The sequence below is a fragment of the Dasypus novemcinctus genome, chromosome X (genome assembly GCF_030445035.2).
Source record: "Dasypus novemcinctus isolate mDasNov1 chromosome X, mDasNov1.1.hap2, whole genome shotgun sequence".
Lineage (NCBI taxonomy): Eukaryota > Metazoa > Chordata > Mammalia > Cingulata > Dasypodidae > Dasypus > Dasypus novemcinctus.
In genome coordinates, this window is record NC_080704.1 from 32,590,492 (window position 1) to 32,615,694 (window position 25,203).

General features: G+C 37.5%; 1 protein-coding gene across 1 annotated transcript in view; it reads left to right on the forward strand.

Annotated features, from left to right (window-relative positions):
• Positions 1–25,203, forward strand: part of IL1RAPL1 (interleukin 1 receptor accessory protein like 1) — a 1,419,608-nt gene that overhangs the window by 193,033 nt on the left and 1,201,372 nt on the right. Inside the window, exon 2 of the mRNA XM_058291789.2 lies at positions 23,503–23,608. Within this exon, the coding sequence (XP_058147772.1) occupies positions 23,527–23,608 (82 nt within the window). The 5' untranslated portion in view covers positions 23,503–23,526. The remainder of the gene's footprint in view (positions 1–23,502; positions 23,609–25,203) is intronic.

Below are 25,203 nucleotides of genomic sequence, written 5' to 3' on the forward strand. Positions count from 1 at the left end.
GTTAGTTTGAGGTATTTCAGACTCTGGACTTGCTTCTAAATCTCTTAACTGCCTAGTTTCTCCTCTTCATATTACTCTAAAGATCAGTACTCTTTTCCCAAAGTCTGTTCTATAGGTTATCATTCTGATAACTGACTTAGAAGGACTATCTTCAGCAAATAGTGAATTATGGATGGTTATTTCATAATATTTCAGTGCTTCTGGGTTCCTAGAAAAGTGAAAATGTTTAGTCAACTTGACAAGAAGGATGAGAGAGAGTAACTTGAGTGTATATGGTGAGCAGAAGAGGATCTAGTTTTAATGGACCCCGAAACTTTTGAAATTTTGGCCTCACCGTGTAAGGAAAAAGGATGCAAAAGTACAACTAAAAAATTAAAATTAATGACAGATCTTTAAATAGAAGGCCTGTGTAATTTAAGGGCCCTCAAGCTCAAGTTTCCACAGCCTCTGGTGGTGAGTCAATTAGTTTAATTGAAATAATAGAAGCTTTTTCTTTATATTTTAAAATTTTTTACTGAAGTATTATCATTCATATATGAACATACTTAAATATTAAGTATATAGTTAAAGTTGTGAACTTACAAAACAAACATACATAACATCATACAGGGGTCCCATACATCACCTTACCTCCAACACCTTGCATTGTTGTGAAACATTTGTTACAAATGATGAAAGAATATCCTCAAAATCTTACTACTAATTATAGTCCTTATCTTACATTTGGTGTATTTTCCCCCAACCCACCCTATTATTATTTTTAAATATATTTTTATGACAGAAGTTGGAAACTTACAAAACAATCACAGACATATGCAGAATATCCAAACAACACCCCTCTATCAACACACCACACTGTGGCAGAACATTTGTTATATATTATGAGATAATATCATCAGATTATTACCAGGTCCATAGTGTATATTTGGCATAGTTTTTCCATATTTCCCCATTATCAACACAGTACATCTTTGGCATATATGCATGAATATTACATTATTACTGTTAACCTCTGTCTATAAGTTACTCTAGCTGTATTTTCCCCATGCTTCTACACATTCCCACCATCATACATAGTGATGTACATCTGCTGTAGCTCACACGGGGATACCCTTGCGTTTGTATCATCAACCACAATTCTCATCCACCTTTGGGTTCACTGTTAGAAATAATAGAGTTTTGATTGGACTTTTGTATGTGTTATTTCTCTAAACAAAGTGTTGTTACAGAGCATGATTAAAGGGTAACCTTTTCCTTGAACTGAAAGATATATCCTTCCTACATTTCCAATGTGTTTCAAATGAAACCACGATTACATGTATGGAGTTATTTTTAAAAAACACCTCAGGCCATACTTTGTAGCTTTATGAGATTTAGCTATGTGGCTCTGCTTTTTAAAAACTTCCAGTCACCAGCATTTAAGTAGGAAACAGTATTTTGACTCTTAAAGGCTAAACACTTGTGAACAAAGAAGTAAGTAACCTGATAAATTAAAGCAATCCTGTGCATCTGTGAGTTTTGGGAAGTCATCTAATTGTGAATTATTTGACCTCAGTTTCTCTATTTGCCAAATGAGGATACCATCTCATGTCTGTTGAAAAATGGATTGATATAAGTGGGGATCAATTAAAGTATTCAGAGAAATGATGTAGATACAAAATATTTTCCGTTCAATGTCCAGTGTTAGTATGCCACAGGTGGAATGCTTGATTGGCATCTAGGAAATAAGGGTAATATTTTACATTCCACAGTGCTTAGAGATAGGCAAGGCCAATATTATGTTTCCCATCTTGTAAAGAAAATCAGTTTCAGGATATGAACTTAGTTCCCTGAAGTAACATAGCTGGGATTCAAGCCAAGTACTTAGGACACAAAGGCTAGCAGGCTTTTCATTATGCTACTCTACCTCTTCTGAGAGGCCAATATAAGTTTATACCTTCCCCACTGCCCTACTCCACCTGGCAACGATTGAATTCCCAAGGACTTGTAATTTAGCTTTTTGTTATGACTGCTATTCTCTGAGTTATCTAATTAGAATCCACGGCTTTTGGCAGGAAAATAGTCAACCCAGCATATTTCCAACAAGCCGTGTCTTTAGGGGAGAAAGTTGAAGGGAGCAAATGGAGAAGGAATGCCTGGTGGTAGCTGCCGGAATGGATTATTTGCAGAGAAGTTTCAGTGGGAGTGTCAGTCACCATGAATTAAATTTTTAAGTGTAGTGCCCTGAAAAACAAAAATAGGATAGAGCAAAATGTGTTAGTCATAGCACGGAAGTTTTGGAATTCTCCCAAATCTGTCATCTTTAATGGAAGAATTTTTTGGAGCAAAGGCAAGACCTGTTGATAGAATGATCTTGAGAAATGCTTTGCAAGGGCATCTTTAAACATTCTATCCAGACCTGTTTTTTCTTTTAAAGATTTATTTTTATTTATTTGCACCCGCCCCCCCCCCAAACACACACCTTGTTGTTTGTGCTTGTTGTCTGCTCTCTATGTCTGTCTGTTGTCTGCTTGTCTTCTTTAGGAGGCACTGGGAACCTAACCCAGGATCTTCCATATGGGAGGGAGGTGCCAAATCACTTGAGCCACCTCTACTCCCTGCCTGTTTTGTCTCTCATTGTGTTTCCTCGTTGTGTCTCTTCATTGAATCATCTTGCATCAGCCGGTTGTGTCAGCACACTGTCTTGCTTGTCTTCTTTAGGAGGCCCCAGGAACTAAACTGGGGACCTCCCATGTGGTAGGCAGGTACCCAACTGCTCGAGCCACATACACTTCCCCAGACCTGTTTTGAAAGCCTTTTCTGTTAGATAAGTAAGACTTTAAAAGTAATAGTTAATCTAATTCTCATTTTAAAAGTCAAATATTATGTGGGTCAGTGGATAATTAAGCATTGTAAAGGGATAAAAATTGGTAGAGAAACATAGTTTAGGTTTCAGAGTGAACTACTATAAAAGAAAAATGTTAAATTCCAGGTGAAAAAAATATGGTTTTACTCGTGCAAACAAGTGTGGAATAAGAGGACATTTTAACCCTTTGGGACAAAGCATGTCGTTATTGGTAGGTGGAAAGCTGAGGGACTATGGCATCTATTGAGAAATGCCCTCTAGAGGGAATGCAAGGTCCTGCTATTTGGGATGATACTATCAGCGTGGTTATTCATCATGTCTCCCACTCGAACATTGCAGATACATATTTTGTCTAGTAAATAGTTGGTGACATTATTCCCTGCGTGATGTTGATGAGAAACTATTTTTTGATCTATTTTCCTTGAAGCCCATCGGTTTCTGAAAATTGGGTTTTCTGCTGGCATGATTGCAGTGATGTCTACTGGAGTTTAAAATTGTGCCTGTTTTCCAGGAAGAAGTTCTAAATCCTGTTAAATAGCAATGTCAAGCCCATACTTTGGATCAAAGATAACATAGATAAAATAGTAGACTAGCTTCCACCCAGGGAATGTGAGGGTATTTAGACTCTCTTGCCTGACAACATTTCATTTAAGTGCAAGCATTGGATATATTACCCAGGCAGTTAAAACATAGGCAACTGAAGAGAGCTGGGCATTCTCAATCTGTCAAATTAAATGTTGTCTTCATCATAATCATGAAACCATTCTGGAGGACTACTTCAACCAAGTTATCTTCCAATTAGCATGCAATTACATTAGCAGGTCTAAGCTATTGGGAAAAAAAATTAGTTCTGGCATGGACATCATATAAAATACAATTTATTGGTATAGTTCCATAGTCCAGCTCTATGACAAATGGTGAACCTGTAAAACTTTTGCTTCTCTTTCTATTATATTCACTTGGATAAAACTTAAACTCAGTTAAACTGAATTAAATCCAGCTATCCACTGGTTCTACACCTTCGGCTAAGTTGTTGAGCATTGCTAAAGTAAATCGTGCTACCTTTCTGACTTTATCTTTTGATCATATATCACCTGTGGACATGCAACAGTGCCACACAATCCTACCACTTATCTAGGATTTTCTCTCTACCATTCTCTGAGACATTTTTTTTAAGATTTATTTATTTATCCCTTCACCCCCACCCCGTTGTCTGTTCTCTGTGTCCATTCGCTGTGTACTCTTCTGTGTCCGCTTGTATTCTCATCAGGCAGTACTGGCAATCTGTGTCTCTTTTTGTTGCATCATTTTGCTGCGTCACCTCTCCATCTGTGTGGCATCTCTCCAGGTTGGGCCGCAGTTTTGAGTGGGGTGGCTTTCCTTGCTCAGGGGCCACTCTTGTGCAGGGGGCACCTTTACACGGGGGCATCCCTGTGTGGGCTGGCACTCCTTGCATGCAGTAGCATTGCATGTGGGCCAGCTCACCACACGAGCCAGGAGGTCCTGGGTATCAAGCCCTTGGACCTCCTATATGGTAGGCAGATGCTCTATCAGTTGAGCCACATCTGCTTCCCCCTGAGATATTATTTTGTCTGTTCTTCCCTATCTTTCAACCTCCTCCTCTCTTTCCACACATTTCACACTCAACTGTGAAACAGCTTACCTTTCCACTTTTAAAGAAAAGATGACACATTGAAGTAGAGCAAACTCACTTTTGCTGATATATTCACCAGTCTACCCTTTCCTCCTTTTGGAGTAGACAAACCACCCAGTACTAAGGCTACCTCCTAGATTTATGTTCTCAACTGCTGTCTCAAATACTTTGCTCCTTCAACTGTCTTCTCTCCCACATCACCAATTTTTTGCTTAATACAGCATCATTCCTATGAGCATACAAGTGTAGCTTTTTTCCCACACATTTTAAGGAAAGCATCTCCTTGAGGTATGGCCCTATTGACTCTACAAAAAAACTCCTCTGAGAGTTGTCTGTATTGGTATCTTCACTCTTAACATCGTCCATTCTCTTCTTAGCAAAATCCAACAAGGTTTTTATTCCCAGCAAAATAGCTATGTTAAGGTATTGATGAACTCTGTGTTACCAAATCCATTGGTCAATTCTCCATTCCCATCTTACCTAAGCCCTTTGCATAATTTGACCCAGTTGACTATAACTTTGATCTCAAAACAGTTCCTCCTGTTTGCTGCTGACCTCACTGTTTTATAGTTTCCTCTGCTGGCCCCTTTTATTCTCTCTTTATGTTCTAGTTGAAAGTCTCAATTCTGAGCCCTCTTCTCTAGTTCTTCTCCATGGGTGATAACATCTAGTTCCTTGGCTTTAAAAAAAAATCTATTGATGACTTCTAAATATATGTCTGCAGCTCAGATTTCTCCCATACTCAAGTCATCAGCTTTAGTATCTATTACTCCTTAACAAATTAGCCCCAAAATTAGTGACTAAAAGAAAAAAACAACATTTATTAATACATAGACTCTGTGGGCCAGGAATCTGGGTATGACTTAACTGTGTCCCTTGAATGTAATCTGTGTGCTGTGTAGAGACATAGTTATCTCAAGGTTGCATGGAGCTCACTCAGCAGTTGTTGGCAAGATTCAGTTCTCTCCAAGTTGTTGGACTAAGGGCTTCAGGTTTTCACTGGCTGTTGGCCAGAGGCCACCCTCATCTTTTTGCCACACAGGCAGCTCCATAGAATAGCTCGCAATGTGGCTTTAGGTTTCATCAAAGTGAGCAAGGAAGAGAGTGACAGTAAAATGGATGTCACAGTTTTTTGTAACTTCATCTCAAAAGTGACATTGCATTACTTTGGCCTTATTGGTGTGTTACTAGATGGATCCCATACTCAAAGGGTTAAAATTATACAAGGTCACGAATAAAAGGAGACAGAGATCATTGTACATTCTTAAAAGGCTGCCTACCACACTAACATATCAAATTGACTCGGATATGAAATAGGCATCTCAAGTTCAAAGTGTCCAAAACAGAACATGTCTTCTCAACATCCTCCCAAACTTATTTTACCACAGGGCTTCTCCATGTCAGTTAATGGTAGCACAATATATCTCTATTCTCTGGCCAACTCTAGGCATCATCTTTGGTTTCTCTTTTACTTTCTGCCCAGAGCCTGTATTTTAGTAACTCCAGTTGCTTTTGTCTCCGAATTGTACACCGTGTGATGACTTTACATCATTACCTCTGTTAAAACTCTAGCCTGAGTTAATATCACTTCTTGTCTGGACACTCCATTAGCCTCCAGCCTAGTTAGTATCTTTCCCCCCATTTCCATTCCATTATAGTACATTCTTCATATGATACTCAAGGCGAACTTTATTTTTCTACTTAAAATTACAAGAAAGAAGCAGGGGGCTCAGGTAACAAAAATCTTTGAGATTAATGGATATAGCATGTACCTCCTTGAAAACTATATAAATATCACATGGAAGAATTTCAGTCCATGCACTGACTTTGTAAGCACACTCATTTTAGAGAAATACTAGCCTTCTTTGCAGGTAGGTCATTGAATATGGATCATTTGTGTCCTCGTTTGTACATATATTTGCACGAGGTTTCAGAACTAACTCTACTTTATTATTGACTATTTAAAATTTTATCAGTGAAAGATGCAGAACCTAATCTTTTGACTCTGTGTACTTGGGAGTGGCACTTTATACAGACAAGAATGGCACCTACTTGGTTGAAAATTTTCAAGGAATAGAAAGATAGTCTATGTAAAATACTTAGATGTGTACCTGACAGTGAGTACTCAACACAGGTTGCCAAATATTTTTAATAAGCATCAAAAACAGAATATATGAAATCAGATATGAACATGTAGATAATTATCACAATTATTCATAAATTCTCTGCTAATGAGAAACCAGAATATTCATTTTAGCTTTCTGGTTTGTGAAATGTTGCATTAGCTTCCTATTGCTGCCATAACAGATTACCGCAAACTTAGTCGCTTAAAACAACACAGATTTTTTCTCTTATGGTTCTGAACACCAGAGGTCCAAAATGACTCCTACAGGGCTAAAATCAAGGTATCAGCAATGCTTATTCTTTTTGGGGGCTCCAGGGAAGAATCTGTTCTTTGCCTCTTCTAGGTTCTGCTGGTAGCTGGCATTCCCGCATCACTCCACTCTCTGCTCCCTTTGTCACATAGCCTTCTTCCTAACTCTGACACTCTTGCCTCCCTCTTATCAGGACTCTTGTTATCACAGGGGCCCACCTAGATAACCCAGCATAATTTTCCCATATAAAAACGCTGAACTTAATCACATTTGCCAAATCCCTTTTGCCATGTAAGCTAACATGTTCAGAGGTTCCGAGGATTAGGAAGTGGACCTTTTGGGGAGTCCTTTATTCTGCTCACCACAAATGTATTCAGTCTTTTAATTTTCTCAGTTCTTTGAAAACAGATGCAAAGTTGTGTCATATGAGAGGATCCTGTTGACCCCTCGGCATATATGACAAATGCTTATAGTTCTTTTTTTTAGCACACTTAGTGGTCATGTTCTTACCAAGCATTCCTGGTGACTACGAAGCAGCAAGTTGACTAGTTTTGTTCAGCTCCATAGCCTTCAAACTAAATTTTTTTCTCATAAAGCAAATTACTCTGACTAGTGATTAAGCCTGTGTTCTGGGAGGTGTTGGTCATATCATAGATCATTTGGCAATGTCTGCAGACATTCCTTCTCGTCACACCTTGTGGGAAGGTGCTTCTGGTATCTTGTGGGTAGTGGTTATAGATACTGCTAAACATCCTCCAATACACAGGACAGTTCCCACAGCAAAGAATTATCCAGCCTAAAATGTCAACAATGCCAAGTCTGAGAAACCTTGCCAAAGATCAGTGCTTCTTAACCTTTGCTACACTGCAGGATCCCTTGGGAAGATCTTTAAAGATACTATTGCTTAGACTTTTGCTTCTCAAAGTGTGGCCCAGGGACCAGCAGCTTTGGATCACCTGGGCCACTGTCCTTGAAACTCCCCAGGAAACCCCAATGTGCAGGCAAGGAGGAGAAGTACCTCCTTAGCTTTTCTCCCACTCCCCAGCCTCCTCTCAAGTTGTTACAGCGGTGGATAGAGATTAAACTGGACAAATACAACTTTTTGCTTTGTATTACAATCAAATATTGGACATATATCACTTTTTCTTGAGAGTTGCAGCAAGTCTCTTTCAGTAGGGTGAATTTTAAAAACGGAGAAATGTGTTAAGGATCAGATTCATCAAACTATTGGTTGAAAGAAACCCCAAAGGAGAGCAAATCTGCTCTCCCAGGATCATGTTTGTAGCCAATAAGAGCAGTCATGGAATATATTTGCTTTCCTTCCCTGGCTTTTTCACTTGCCTCATTCAATCTGCTGACTTCAGAACCAAAAAAGTTTTCTTTGGTATGAGCTTTTGCAGCTGAATTACAGTGGAGGGCATGAAGAATGCGAAAGGAGTAAGAAAAGGTGAGTTAGAAAAGTGGCGGATGGAAACTGCGAATTGCTTTCATTTATGCTCTCTGCTCTTATACACAGCACACTTTCCATTCTAGCTAGTCGGCTTCATCTATTTAATGGATTTTCTCCTGTCACCAAGTAACTGAGTTGCATTGAATTTCACAGAATTTTCTGGCTGCTTTTAGAACATTTTGATTTTCCCAGTAATTTCCAGGTGTTTTAAGTTTGTCATTAGTTTGTATAGTTAATTCAGTGATGGATATAGTTATCAGCATAGCTCTGTAAATGTTCTGTGGCTTGTAATCCTAAAGAGTAATGCAGAACCAACTAGGCGCCAATGTTTAATGCTAATAATACAATATTATATTTGATTTTTTCAGTCATCATCTGAGGTAGACTCTCACCCTGCCCATTTTATAGATGAAGGAACTGAGGCATGGAGAGATTTACTGAGGCATGTAGAGATTAAGTTTTAGCAATTTGTCCAAGGTTGCACAGACTACAGTAAGAAGTGAAACTGGGTTTCAAACAGTTTTCCTCCTGAGCATCTGTACTTTGCCTCCTTCCTTCATGGTGTATTTCTTCAGGTCTGTTATTTGCAGACAACGATCAGCTAGTGCCAGGGATTTTGTAAGCTATGGCTGACTGGCTAGCTGAGACAACTCTAGACTTTGAAGCAGTAGATTATATAAATTTCCATTGATCTTGCCTGAGGTCTTTTCTAGCAAGTTGAGTTCCAGCCACATTCCCCCAGTGTGGCTAGTTCCTCTATCTGGCTAAAGTTGAGAGTAAGGCCTAGTGTCTCAAAATACATTTAGTTGTTCTTATTGATGATAATGTTATGGAAATTTTCCTATGCATCTTTGCAATTTCACTGATCTCTTATTTAGCTCCCTTGAAGGTGTCTCTATATTGCTATTCATATGGTCTCTGATTAAAACCCCATGATACTAAGCACTGACTAGAATACAAAATCTAACCCAGGGTAGCTTATTATAATTTCTAGCTTAAACTTAAAAAAAAATACTTATCTCAATGCATTAATTGATGAACTCGATTATAATAAATGAATGTAGTGTGAAAGGATGATTTTTCAGAAAAGATAAAATCATGACTCTCCTACAGATATAAAATGAATATGTGTCATGTCTCAGATTTTATTTAACTCACTAATTAATGTGGGAGCCACTAAAGATGTTACACCTGTTTGAAAGCAAATATCAAAGAAACACAAATTTATGTGCAGCAAAGAAATGTTGAATTTGCCAGAACTGGTCTATCCATAGAGAAATAATCAGCTGCATTCCGTTGGACACAATGAATTTGCATTTCTATGGATAAGAATCACCTTCATTGCTATTAGTTTTGTAGAAGTTATAAAAGAGCCTGTTCAAAGACAATGGCGCACACCTGTAGTGGATCAGTTACTTCCCAGAGCCTCTAGTATTCCATTGAAAAGATATCCAGTGATCTCTTTGGTTCATTCCAGAGTCTCAAAATTCTCCTTAAAGTAGTATCACGCAGATGCACTTACAAGCACGTTTCTTCTACAATACACCCTTTAGTCTTTCAATTATCCAATAAATGCTTACTTAGGGACTATTATATGTTTGGAACAGTTTAATGGGTATTATAAACAGACTAGGAAATGTGTGCATTTGTCTCTCTGTCCAGAATCTACTTTTAAGTAGATTTAAGTAGATTCTGATTGCCATTTTACTGTTTTTATTAGTGACCCATTAAAGTGAATCTTCTGGTTGAGAAGATTGGAAATTGTTGTAATAAAATGTTTGGCATAAGGTGGGTTGTTAGGATGACTCTTGGCTTTAGAAATGTGTGTTTTTGACTTGTAGAATTAAAATTACAGTAAATCCTCCAACTTCTTGAATAATATAATTTGGTTTCTTAAACCTTTTCTAAGGAATATTTAAAGTGGAAAAATGCATATATAATTTTATGAAAAGCAATACAGGTTCTTTTTATAAAAAATGGGAGAGAGCAATATAGAGGAAAATCAAAATTGGGATAATTATGTGTTATATCAAACATCTATATTATATGTTGCTGTAGTTGATCCTAGCCATTCTTCTCTCTGTATTAGAATTTATTCATAATAATATTGTATGGCAGTGACTATTTTTCCAAATGATTAACTTCTTGAAAAACATTTGTGAAGACTAGATTATATATCATCTTATAGCTATTCTCTATCATTCCTTTTAATATTAACCCATTATAACAATTAGATAATTTAATAATGCTTTCCTAAACACCTCTTTACATACAACTCTGTCTGGATTTATGGTTATTTATTTAAGGTGGTATATTAGGTTTCCTTTGCTAACAAATTATCATAACCCTGGAAGCTTAAAATCATGCAATTTTACTTCACATTTTCTGAGGGTCAGGAGTCTGGGCTCGGGTTTGCTGGGGCCTCTGCCGAGGGTATCACAAAGCGGAAATCAAGGCGCTGGAAAGGGCGGGGATCACACCTATGGTTGGGGGTGCTCTACCATGATCAAATGGCTTTTGGCAGAATTCAGTGCTGTATAGATGTAGGATTGAGCTCCTCAGTTCCTAGAGGCAGCCTGCCATTCTCTGCTTTTTGGCTTTCTGCACAACAGGGCAATTTGCTTCGTCTGGGGTAACAGCAGAGGGTCTCTGCTGCTTGAAATTTCTCTGATTTCCTCTTTGACTGCTAGCCTTTCTTTTAAAGGTTTCATCTGATTAGGTCAGGCCCACCCAGGCTAATCTCTTTTCATTAACTTAAAATCAACTGATTAGTGGCCTTTAGTATACCTTAAAAATGAATTCATTTTTGCCATGTAAGGTAACCTAACCATGCGAGTGGGGTCTTATCATTTTTGCTGACACCACCCCCCCCCCATACTCAAGGGATATTCAAGGGATATATGGGTTGTGAACATTAGGGGATGGGTATCTTGGGAGCTGTATTATCATTCTTACTAGCACAGATAGATATTAAATAGTAGGATGATTCATTCATAGTGTTTAAATATTTTGAAGACCATGGACAGAGAGAAACTGCTTTCCAATAAGACTGTACCAATATTTACTCCTACCATCAAGATTATGAATTTATTCATTTTACTGTATCCATAGCAACACAGTAAATTGTCATTTAAATACTTTTGTTACTCTTTTTCATTCTCTATAATTGTATAGGTATATATATAACATAACCATATAGCATCATTTTAATTTCAGAAAAGAACAAAATTTTTTTAAAGATTTATTTTTTTATTTATTTCTCTCCCCTACCCGCCCCCCCCAGTTGTCTACTCTCTGTGTCCATTCACTGTATGTTCTTCTGTGACCGTGTCTATCCTTATCAGCGGCACCAGGAATCTGTGTTACTTTTTTTGTTGTGTCATCTTGCTGTGTCAGCTCTCTGTGTGTCCAGTGCCATTCTTGGGCAGGCTGCACTTTCTTTTGTGCTGGGCTGGTCTCCCTATGGGGTGCACTCCTTGTGCGTGAGGCTCCCCTACGCAGGGGACACCCCTGCGTGGCAGGGCACTCCTTGTGCACATTAGCACTGTGTATGGGCCAGCTCCACACAGGTCAAGGAGGCCCGGGGTTTGAACCTCGGACCTCCCATGTGGTAAGCGGACACCCTATCTATTGAGCCAAGTCCGCTTCCAACAATATAACAATATAGCATTTTAATTTCAGAAAAGAACACAATATTTTTAATATGCATTTTTAAGTACTAATTTTGGTAAATTTTTATATCTGGTGACTATGTCTTCTATGTATTATCCATCAATTCTATTTGCCCATTTTCGATATTCATTCCATTTGCTTATTTTTTCCAATAGATTTGGAAGAGTTCTTTATATATTAAGAATACTAGCCTGCAGAAATTTTTGTTAGAATGTTCTTGCTAATTTATTATTTGACCTTTAACTTCCCTTATAATTCTAAAAAAAAATTTTATGTTGTCAAATTTGACATTCTTTTAAGAACTCTTTGCATTGCTTTAGGATATGAAAGCCTTCTCTATATGAAGATTAGATAATAAAAACATCCTTTGGAATTTTATGGAGGGCTATTTATAAAAGCTCTTTAATGTATTTATTTTAGAATGTGATAAGGTGTGTGATTTTAATTTTATTTCTCCCAAGGTAGTCATCTTTTTCAAGCATTGTTTTTGTTTTGTTTTGTTTTAACTTTTTGTTTTGAAACACTTACAGGAGACTTACAGGACTTACAGACTTAGAGACTTACAGGAGAGTTACAAAAATATTACAAACCCCAAACGGAGAACTTCAGCATACTCCACCACCACAGATACGTAGATCTGCCAATTCTAACTTTTTGCCACATGCACCATCATTCTCTCTATATATGCATCCATCTAGCTATCTTTTCTGTCTGTCTTTCCATACATTTTCTGAACACCTGTGTGTAATTTGTATAGATCATGCTTCTTGAACACTTATAACTGTCATGTACATTTCCTTAAAAAAATGATATTCATTTATCAACCTCCTTAAGTGCAGTAATCAAGTTCAAGAAATTTTATATTAATATGAAGGTCTATATTCCATTTTTTTTTCATATGACCCAATAACGTTCCTTTGAGAGTTTTCTCCTTCTTTCCTAGATCCCACCCAGGATCATACATTACATTAAATCATCATTGTCTCTTTAATTTTTCTTCCTTTTTTTAAAAAATTTTGAGACTTTATATACAGCACAAACTTTCCCATATGAGCCACTCCCAAACATACCAGTTAGTGGAATTAATCACATTCACAATATTTTGGTGTCCTTACTACCTTCCATTATTAAAAGTTTCCCATCTCCCCAAACAGAAATCTAACATCTGTTATGTGTCAACTGCCCATTCTCTTCCCACACCCATTCCAGGCAACCTATAATATAAATTTTGTCTCTATGAGCTAGCATAGTCACTGATACTTTCTTTATAGTTACCATTGGGGTTTTAATTCATCATCCTAAATGTATAATAATCTTGTTGGCTTTGATACCAACTTAATTTCAATAGTCTACACAAACTTCTCCTATACCCGTCTATACACTACCTTTACATAGTTTTTGTCACAAATTACATATTTATACATAGTGAGTTCAAAATCACTGACTTATTCCATTTTATGCATTCACCTTTTAGACCCCCAAAAAAGTAAAAGTTGAGTTACAAATCCAAATACAATAGTACTGGCATTTACATTTACCCATATCATTATCTTCACCCCAGATCTTTATTTCTTTCTGTGCCTTTGGTCTGTTGTCTATTGTCCTTTCCTTTTAACCTGCAGAGTTCTCTTTAGCATCTTTTGTTGGATTTGCCTACTGATGAAAAGCCCCCTCAGTTTTTGTTTATCTGTCAATGACTTAATCTTTACCCCAGTTTTGAAAGTCTTTTGCCAGATATAGAATTCTCGGTTAGCCGTCTTTTCCATTCAGCACTTTAAATATGTCTACCTATTGCCTTCTTGACTCCAAGGTTTATGATGATATATCAACATTTAGTCTTATTAAGGCTCCTTTGTATGTGACAAGTTGCTTCTCTCTTCTGGCTTTCAGAATTCTCTCTTTATTTTTACATTTGATAGTTTGATTATAACGTGATGGTGTGGGTCTAGTTGGGTTTATATTGTTTGGAGTTTGTTGAACATCTTGTACTTCTATAATCATGTCTTTTGTTAGATTTGGGAAGTTTTCAGCCATTATTTCTTTGAATATTCTCCTTTCCCTGCCTCTTTTCCTTCTGAGATTTCTACAGTGTTTATATTGGTACACTTGATTGCATTCTACAGATTCCTCCAGCTCTGTTTCCTTTTCTTAATTTTCTTTTGGTGCCTCAGACTGGATGATTTCAATTGTCCTATATTCAAGCTCACTTACTCTTTCTTCTGCCAGCTCCAATGTGCTGTCGAACCCCTCTAGGGAATTTTTAATTTCTGTTATTGTGGTCTTTAGTTTTCTTTGATTCCTCTTCATAATTCTCTATTGATATTCTCATTGCTTTCACCTCTCATATTCCTGATTTCCATTAGATCTTTGTCCATGATTTTCTTTAGCTCTTTTTGCCTAATTAGGACCACTTTTTAAATGTCTTTGTCTGGTATGTCCCAGGTCTGGTCCTCCTCTTTGATGGTTTCTAATCCTTTAATCTTCTTCTTTGCCCCAGATAGTGCTTTCTGTTTCTTTGTATATTTTGTAATCTTTTATTGACAACTGGATATTTTTTGATATTTTAATGTGTTATTGTTGGAATTTAGAGGAGTCTTTTCCTTAATCTTGTATCAATCTAATGTTATGTCAGCCCTTTCCTTGAATATAAGGAGGTATCAAATTAAGAAAAGAAGAAGTGGGAAAGATTGACCTGAGCAAGTATCTCCTTCTGGGTTTATCCATACAATGAACTTATGATACCCAGCAAAATGAAGGTTCTTCTCCCTGATGTTCTTTATTAACAAATTCCTGACACACTTGGATTTTAAAGAGAGAAAGAACTTATTTTCTTGTACAAAACAAAGGAGGTCAGGGGCCTAAGGGGCCCAAATTCTGCTTCTGAATTGCATTAATCCCAATAGTTTTATAGTAAGCAGGTGTAGAAATTTATGCTAATAAGCAATTATGTGGGGCTGGCTCAGGTTCCTTAATTAATAAACATTAATGGGCTGAACAAGATGGGGGTGGGTACATGGTGGTGATGAGTGACAAGGTTATTACAATCACAAGACAATCATTATCACAGATCACAGCATATGGGGATATGGTGGTACAGAAAGGGGGTCAGTTACAAGGTTTACTTATGGTTTGCAAATGGCATGGTGGGTGGTTACTATTTCAATATCAATGTTCATATACAAGGGTAAGATCAATCTGGAATAATCATCATGACAGCAGGTCTTATTTAGGAATGACTATATATAAAGTGTAGATCCATCTGGAATAATCATCACAATGGCAGGTTTTTAGTTGGAAAGGGTGAGGTCTGTTTAGCCAATTTCCATAATTTCGGATATTAACCTTTGCCTGTTTTATAATAAACAAGAAGTGTAAAGGCAATCTGTATTATAATTACTTGTTAATTCTTTTTTTTATTAAAATTATTTAATTTTAAAAATTACATTAAGAAAATATGAGGTCCCAATCAACCCCACCGCCCCCACCCCCCTACTTGTTAATTCTTAACCCTCTCTTATAATCAGAGGATATTTCCAGGCTAATGCCTAGGGGCCTCCCTGATCCTTTCTGTGCAAATGTCTTGTATTGAGGATGTGGCCCTAGGAATGTCCCTGTTTACATGGATAGAAATGTCCCCTCTTTCCTAGGAAATGGTTTTCTCACAGTTCTGATCACTGCACTGTGTGCCCTACAGCCAGAAATCCTTTGCCCCAGGCAGCACGACCTGAGTGCTGTCCCACACCATCCTATAGAAGAGCTCACTGAGTATCTACTGGCAGGGCAAGTTCTGGATGGTAAGTCACTCAGCCCACCACCCAGACTGACTGGGTCAGACATACACACTCCCAGTATGTGCACAAGGGTCACCCTACTCCCTCTGGAACTGGGACGATGGATTCAACCGGGGTGGGCAGGCCAGCTCTACCCTCAGCCATTGAGGAGTGGAAGAGGGGCTAGCCTGCCTGACATGAGATCCTGCCGCATTTAAGTAGCCTTTTTTCTTGATTTGGCCTTTGCCCTGTTACTTTAGTAACTGATTTCTTCAGTTTAGAGGAAATATTTTTGCCAATTCTTGCTGGTTGTTCAAAGCTGTGGTGGGGGGACAGAGCCCTGAGGCATCTTACTCTGCCATCTTGATTGAGGTGGCTCAGGTGTCATTTTTTTTAAATTCAATGGTATATTCTTTCTTTATATTGTTCTTATATAATATATTCTGATATCTTTCTAGTGTTGTGTATATCCTTCTTTGAAACGTCAATGTTTAAGGCTGGTACTATACTTTCAACTAGACTAGAATTACAATGGATTTTTTTTAACCATTTACAATGCATTTTGATATAATGTAGGGCAAGTCCTATTTCTAAATTTCTATCTTGTTTATTATTTCATTCAAATTTTACACTTAGTTTATCAAAAGCTACAATGAAAAAAAATCCTACATGGATTTGGTCCAGAAGTGTATAATATCTGCTTGGAACAAATTGATACTTTTTGTCAATATTGACAAAAGTAGTCAGTATTTTTTTCCATTCATATTTTCCTTTGTTTACAGAATTTTGGTAATTTATTTTCCCAGAAAATCATCTCGTCTGTAACATTTCCAAATTTAGAATACTTGAAAGCATTCTAGATTTTTATGTCTTCGTATATTTTATATTCTCATACTCATTTCTAATTTTTTATGTTATTGGTCTTATTTTATTAGTAGATACACCAAAATTTGGTCAATTCCTTATAATACAGAGTTCGTTATGTCACTCAGTTCCTTAAATGCCATTGTCTTCTCACCTGCTGAAGCATCTGACCATCTCCTTCCTGAGAGCCAAGCAAGCCGTCTCTCTACTGGAATCCATTACAACTTTTCCGCCTCACCTGGGAGCACCCGTAGTAACTGCAGGCACTGCTCCAGAATCAGCCAGTATGTTGACCTGCAGGACATTGCAAAGCATTTTATGCTAGGTTGTTCCACAGAAAACTCCACTGATTTAATCCTCAGGACAATATTTAAATGTGGAATGTATACATCATGGTCAGGGTTATTTGGCCATTTGAGCATTATATTCTTCATCACCTCATGGTGGAATCTGTCAAGATCTGTGTGACTACAGATTTTGCAGGTGCAACTTGGTCTTTTAATCAGATTATGAAGTAGCTTTTGGCAAAGGGGATAGAAACCTAGTTACAAGATCTGGAACCTTAATGCTCTTTTGTGAGCCAGACTCTATAGGAAGGCTTTTCTGATTAGGAGTGTGTAAAAAAAAATCTGTATCTGGGCCAATGTTTAAAAAATTATCTTACTGACCTAAAACTTATTTTAGATGATCTACATATACTCCTCCTTACTTCCATCCCTGAGTTGAAGAGCTTGTCAAGCATATTGTTTTAGTTTCACTAATGGTTTTTGGAATGCACCATAGTCTCTCTTTCTATCTCTACCTGAAATCTCCTGTCCCTCACTGCTTACTCCCTTTCCACCCTAGTCAATAGTGTACCATTTCTCCTACTTCCAAAATCAGAGCAAACATCATTCTTACCTGGGAATGTTTTCATCACCACTCCAGGAAGCATGGAGCACTTTACATACACTGTTGTAAATTCTTCCCTTGCCACAAGGATGGCTTTGCTGTCAGTATTGATTTCCATGTCTCTCTTCCATGGGATCTCTGGCTGCCATGGCCATTTCCTAAGCAATTCATGTTGCCAATACGTGGAACAGCATCAGAAATATAATTGTCACTCAATAATTTAAAAAAATAAATGTATAAATATCTTCATAATTTATGAGTGGTAGATTTTCCTCAAGATAGCAATGAAAGGTTCATGATATAAGACAAGTGTTCCTATGATTCACTCTCAATGTCAGGGTTTTTAGCAGCCTTGAGTTGCAGAGGTATCAGGAGTCCCTGTTTATCTTCTCCATAGGGACTCTGTCTCACAGTTAGCATGCATTGCTTTGTGTAAATTGTGCACTTGGAAAATATTTTCTCTGTATTTTGCACAAATGAAGACTTTAAAAATAATTTTTTAATTTAGTGTGAAAAATGGTTTTAATATTGAGTTTGTTAATGTCAAAATTTAAAGAGTAAATCAAGTATAGCAGATCATACAGCTAATTATTACATACCAGCCTGGAATGGAGAAAAAAGAGACATGGGAAAAGGATACTAGCATTTAAGAGAAAATGTGCACCTGAATGATACTGTTAAAGAACACAATGTGATGGTCAACATGAAGACAGTTATTTTACTTAAGACTTGTAAAACTTTGAAGTAGGTATTTCCTTCCTTACTACATTGTAAAAAAAAAGTGTTAGTCAAAATTAAATAAAATTAAGTGAAAAAAACATGGCACATAGCTGTGCCCATGCTTTCTAGATGAGAAACCTGGTCTTTATAAAGATGAAATACCTTCCCCACCTTAACAGACAGTAAAACTCTTAATTCAGTTCTTTCTCATTCTAAAACCCATTCTCTATGCATTATTATAAGGAGAATAAAACAAACATGGTTCTCCATTTACTTCCAAACTTGCCTTTGTATTCCTTCCCATGTATTTTCTTTCTCAGCTGCCCTTAAGAGAAGGTATCCTAACTTCCCCATAATAACATCTGTTCCCTTCTAGCTTCATCTCCTACCTGTATCTCTACTTGCTGCATCCCCTTTACCTCTGCCTCAGTTTACATGTGTCCAGGTCTTCTCTAACCTTAACTGTGAGTGTCTCTTAGATTATAAATCTTGACTGCCCACCCTCATCATTCAGAACCAAGCAAATGAAGCTTATTTTTCACCTTAGAGATCCTGATTATGTCCTCATTATCCTAATGTAAATACACTGTCATCCAGTTTTACCAACAGCATCTTAACTCTAAAGCCAGTGGTTTCTTTTTAATCCTTCAAATACATGAGCTTTATTGATGGTCTCCTTAAATATCCTTGTTTACTTCATTGACCTAATTCTTTCTTGATTCACACTTCTAACTGCTTACTTTTTTTCAGTTCCATTTTCTCCCTCTTGACTCTTTTGCTTGTCCCATAAATATGTGTAGGCCTCAGGGCACAAAGTCTAAGCTGCCTTCTCTTCTCTATTCATTCTTCCTGTTTTTCCTAATTCATGTTCTTAACTTCAGCTACCATTACAATGTGTTATCTGCCATCTCTACTGAGCTCCTGGCTAGTGTTAATTAGCAACAAGAGAATTCTAAGAGGAAATTCCATAGTTACTTTAACTCAACATGTTGAAAATATACCATGATATATTTTTCTATCCTCATTGCCTAAAATATCTTCTGTGTCTTTCTCTCGGTAACTACTATCATAACAGACTGAGGTGCTCAAATGGTAAGCCTCAGATCCACTTTTGAAGCTGCTTTTTAATGCCACTTCCTTTAATATCACTAAATTCTATATATATTCCCAAATCTACTTTGTATTCCCAGTATTCATTGCTACTACCTGAAGGCTGACCCTTTTCTTTTTCTTTCTGTACCTGCTAACTAGTTTCTTGCAACTTTAAACCTTGTATTCTAAGACATAGTTCAGTTTATTCACTTAGAAGGATTCACCAGCTCTTCACTGCCATACTGCAAAGGGTCTGTGGACTGTGTGAAAGGGAGTGGGTCAGAAATCTTAGGTGAGTCACCATAGGTACTGAGGAAATGTATGCTATATGTGTGTGTGTGTGTGTGTGTGTGTATATACCCACATATATGTATATATATAATTTTCATAATAGAAAAGAAAAACTGAAGGAAATATTTTTGGATTATGATGTTAGTCAGAAGATGGGTGAAAAAATATTGTAGGGCACATGAGGGAAAAGTCCCAACTTCTCATCTTGCATATCATGATATGTATTTTTTAAAGATGTATTTGTTTCTCCCCCTTCCCTCCATTGTCTGCTCTGTGTCCATTCGCTGTGTGTTCTTCTCTGTCTGCTTGTATTCTCATGAGGCAGCTCCTGGAACTGATCCTGGGACCTTCCAGAGTGGCGGGGGGTATGTGTGTGTATGTGTGATTATTCTCTTGCCCCACCTCAGCTCTCCCGTCTATTGCATCTCTTACTATCTCTTTTCTGTATCTCTTTTTGTTGCATCATCTTGCTGTGCCAGCTCTCTGTGTGGGGTAGCACTCCTGCATGAGCAGCACTTCTACACAGGGCAGTACTCCATGCAGGTCAGGACTCTGCATGGGCCAGCTTGCCACACATGCCACCTTGCCCTCACCAGGAGGCCCTGGGCACTGAACTCTGGACCTCCTATATGGTAGGCAGGAGTCCAATTGCTTAAGCCACATCCGCTTCCCATATCGTGATATTGACAGTCCTACACTGACATTGTCAACTTCTGTCACTACAGTTCACACCCTGTGGCCTAGTTCCACATCATTCCTGGCGCTTGCTATTTCAAATCCTTGCTGTACTCCTTTTGCTGCTACAGCAAATCATCACAAATTGAGTAGCTGAAAATGACTTAAGTTTATTACATTATAGTTCATGTGGTTGGAGTAGTCTGAAATGCGTCTCAGCTGAAGTCAAGGCGTTGGCAAGTCTGAATGCCTTCTAGGTGTTCTAGCACAGAATCTCTTTCTTTGCCTTTACCAGCTTCTAGGGATCGCCTGCATTCCTTGGCTCCTGGCCCTTTCCTCCATCTTCATAGCATATCATGCCCACCTCTAACCGTTGCTTCAATCATTACATCTTCTCTCTCTGACTCTGACCCTTCAATAAAATCCTTGTGATTGCATTGGACCCACCTGGGTAATCCAGGCTCCTCTCCCCATCTCAAGATCTTTAACTTATTCCCATCTGCCAAGTCCCTTTTACCATGCAGGGTAACATATTCACAGGATCTGGGGCTGAGGATGTGAACATCTTTTGGGACCATTATTCTCCCTACCACAGTCAATATTTCACTCATCCTTTGCCCTGGGCTTAGAATACCCTTTCCCTTAGAAAGCCTGTCCTTAATGACCCTGCCAAAATGCTTCTTCCTCTAAAAGTCATTCCTAAGATTTCACTACACCTAACCTGGAGCAGAATTAATAGATCGCTCCTTCTACTCCCTTGGCCCAGTGTACTCACCATTTGGCATCAGGGCTAGTCTAATTAAGTAAGTAATTATTTGTCTCCTTTATTGGTCTGGGAGCCTTCCTTAGAGTGCCTTGCCTTGTCTTTATGTCCCCACTGCACCACAGCACCACACACCTTGTAACTAGTATATTCTCAGCAAGTGTACACAGAATGATGAGTATGAAAGCCAAAATTCACCTGCACACAACAGCAACCCCATTTAGTCTTTCATTCATTCATATTTTCAATGTCCACCCTGGAACAGTGGACATACAAGGATGAATAATACACTTCTTTATCCTGGAAGAGTTTGCGTCTAATAGAAGAGAAAGACATAAATAAATGCATAATCCAGTTGTATGGGGTGGGGATGTAAAGAAGGCTGATTTGTACAGAAACCTTCACAGGAGAGACAATGTAAGTGGAGTCCATAATATTCGGAAAATTGACAGCAGAAACAGCAATAACAATCAAGGGAAATATGCTCATTGTGCCTAAACTTAAGCAGTGGTTTCTGTGAAATCAAGGGGTGATTGGTATTCTTGACCCGAAACCGGTGAGTAAATTCAGGTTGGTCGCTGCAGAAATTGAGGCTTCTTGAAATTAGGTCACTGATACTCTGAGTTACAAGGCGACAATAAGGAAGTATTTGAGAACCACAGTAACTGTTTATATGCAATTTGCATTGCTATTTCTGGGTAAATTTTGAATTATGTAACAAGTACAGGAGAGCTTGGATGTCTATGGCTAGACATTTAATCTGCCCTTCAATTTATGATACAATCAGTTTCTTCAGAGATTTGTCAGTATTACTGTGTATTGACCAAGGTGTAAGTTTGTGAAATACTACATAATTATTTTTTGTTTTCCCTAATACACACAGTTTCAAAAGAGTCAATTAAGTTTCCTGATCTAGACAAATTGATACTTTCTCAACCAGTTTAATTTGAAGAAATAGAATCGCAAACTAACCTTGTATGTTGTATATAAATGAAATGAGTAAGGAATTAGTATTTTGAACAAGAATAAACTAGTAAGATAGCTAAGTTGGATGGTCTTGCAGTGTATGGTTAGATCCTGGAGTTGCTTGGGCAGTGCTGATTAAACTCACACTGAGAGAGAAACTGATTCTCGCTGCTAACCTGAAGGCTGAAAATATCAACTTGAAGATTTCCTGCAGCTCCAGTTAGTGCCATGGTTGGCAAATGGGATTTGGGTTTTAGGAGTGCATGACTCAGGCTTGTGCTTTAATGTGGCAGTTAGTCAGGTGTGCCGGATGAGTCGACTCTTTGGACTAGATTTCAATTACGTCTTTATGTGAACTGAAGGTCCTTGGTTAGAAAACTGAAACTGGCTATCATCATTTAAAGGGGCTGGTGTTCAAATAGCTTGTTCGCAATGCTATTTTAAGAATTCCACTGACTTTCTGATTAAAATGATAATGGTGACACTGATGCAAGTGAATGGATTTTCATTTTGTTTTGTGAATTACAGTGTGTTTTAACTGACTTTTTATTAATGTGTATGAATTAATCATTTAAAAATATCAGAGGTATTTGAGGCTCTAGAAGAGCATAAAATGTGACTGTCAAAACGCAGTTTCAGCTTCCTGGGTTTAATAAAGACATAGTGATTGAAAGCTGGATATGAGCAGTCCTTAAATATCTTGCCAAGAAACTGTGCTGTCTTGAGTTGACAATATATTTGAACTTTGTTCTGACTTGCTACTTTTTGAAATTCAGTTTTTCAGCGCTGCCATCTCAATCTCATACAAAGATAATAGAAAGATGCTTTTCTGAGGAAGACAACGTTCATTTCAGTTAATTTCAACTGATATATGTGTCCTTTTTGAAATTGAAATTCTAGGTTTAGTGTCGTTTTTAGTGCCCCTTTGAGAGTCTTGTATTAGAAGGAAATGGTATATCTTTCGAGCTTTCATGGACAGTGTACTTTATTTCAATGGAGAATAAAGTCTTAAAATTCTCTCAAAGTATCTTTTAGAGTTTTTTTTTAAAGAGAATTGTAAAATCACAATTAAATGCTGGGAGACATGGATTTATGATTTCTTGATTGAAAAGACTGGCATTAAATAAAACCATATTCCGTTTCAGCTCAGAACATTTTTAAATGTTGTGTTTGCTTATTTATATTACAAATAATGAAATACTCCCATTGAAGTGATTCTTATTTCACTTACTTAAATATAAGTAGGTCCTCTACATACAGGGAGATTTTAAACCTTAAGTGAAATATAAGATTTTAAAGCATTTTGGAGAGTCTATAAAGGCATAATTTCGGTATTCCTGTTTTGATTTTACTCAGGAAACATAGCATTGTTGAATTCACCACTTCAGTCATGCTTGATGAAAAGTGTATAAAAAAGTCTTATTGCTATATCTTTAAAAAAATAAGTATGTTTTCTTTTTTATCTTTGCTTTAGGGAGCAGCCTTTAAGACTCAGAAGATGAAAGCTCCGATTCCACACTTGATTCTCTTATATGCTACTTTTACTCAGAGTTTGAAGGTTGTGACCAAAAGAGGCTCTGGTAAGCCGAGTTCCTTCCTTCGCTCTTCTTTTTATGGCTTGAAGTGATGGTCAATTTACATGTGTGCCACGTGTGAAGAGGTTGGGAATTCGTGGGAATCCATATTGTAGAGATAGTGTACGTACATCTCTAAATAGGGGGTGCCTACTCATAAAGAATTAGAACGGAGGTAAGGGGTTAAAAAATATGGCTTGTTTTGTTCATCACTGTGAATTGGAATGGATTCAATACTGCAAGCTTGCATTTTTATTTCATTTGATTGTATGGTTTTCACGTTCTTTAGTGTATCATTTTAATTTTTGTATGGAAAATTAATGTGAATTTTTTCATGTTAATTTTAATGTTACCATTTCAGTGTCAGCTATGAATAGGGCAGATTCCTTTTACAGTTGTATTTCAGCTGATTTGGTGAATTATTTGCAAGTAGTTAAAGAATGTACCAGAGTTATTAAAGAAAACATCATGGGGAAATACCCTAAAATTTTAGGAGGAAAAATAGAGGTGAAGTAGAAGGGTAATATGACAGGAGCTGCTAAATAGGTTAATGTAGAAACTTAGGGAAAACTTTCTGTGTTATCAGGCAGCTTGGTTTTTGGTTGACTTTTGATATTTGGAGTTAGCAAAATGTACCAGGCAATTGAGTAAATAATATTATTGATGATAAATTTGTATCTTGTCTGAGAAGTCACCGATTGTACAAATCTTTGCCATATGCATACTTCATGAGAGATTATACAGTGTTTTAAACTGTAGCTGTTGAGTATATTGAGGAAATAGAATGTGTTAAGTCTGTTAGTTCTAGAGAGTGAGTGTGCAAAAGATAACGTGCAAGAAGCCGCAGAATGCTGTGATGCCAAGAAATGCATGAATAAGTGTAGATTTGGAGTTTAGAAAGGAGAGGGAATGATAGGGCTGAGATGCAGCGGTGCAACCGTTCCCAGTCTCCTATGTTAAACGGCTTTCAACTCACATTGATGGTGATATATTTCAAAAGGTCACATGGAAGGGAGGTAGAGTGAATTTGGCTTGCTCAATCACCACCTGGGGAGAAAGCTTTCGGAGATACTGGGGAGAGGTTTGTGCATAGACAAGGGGATGGTGATGGTGCATGGTGGAAGATAAACAAAATTTTACTCAGCCTATGGGTTCTAGAACTTTTAGTTATTGTACAACGCTTGTATCTATCTGCCTTTAACCTGGTTGTTGTCAATTGAAAAGGTAAAGTATTGCTATGTTTACACATTATTGTATTTGTTCTTCTTGGTGGATCTTCCTGAATGGGGGAAAAACCCTAGGGCAGGGGATAATGGTGTGGTTGCTTTGATAATTTCAGTGGATTATTGGCAAACATCAGATATCTTGATTGCTTTGTCTGCCACTTGCAAGGGAAGACCAGAATGTCCTCGACAGTTAGAATACATAGAAGAGGGAGTAAACAGCGAAAAAAACTGATAAATTCTCCAACAGTGTTATTTTCTAGACAAGCAATGTACATTACAGGCATTCAATGTGGATCTTCAAGATACTGGCCATGTAAAAGAAATGCTCATCTGTTTCCGTATTATAGCAAATGAAAAGAACTCATCCAAATTAGA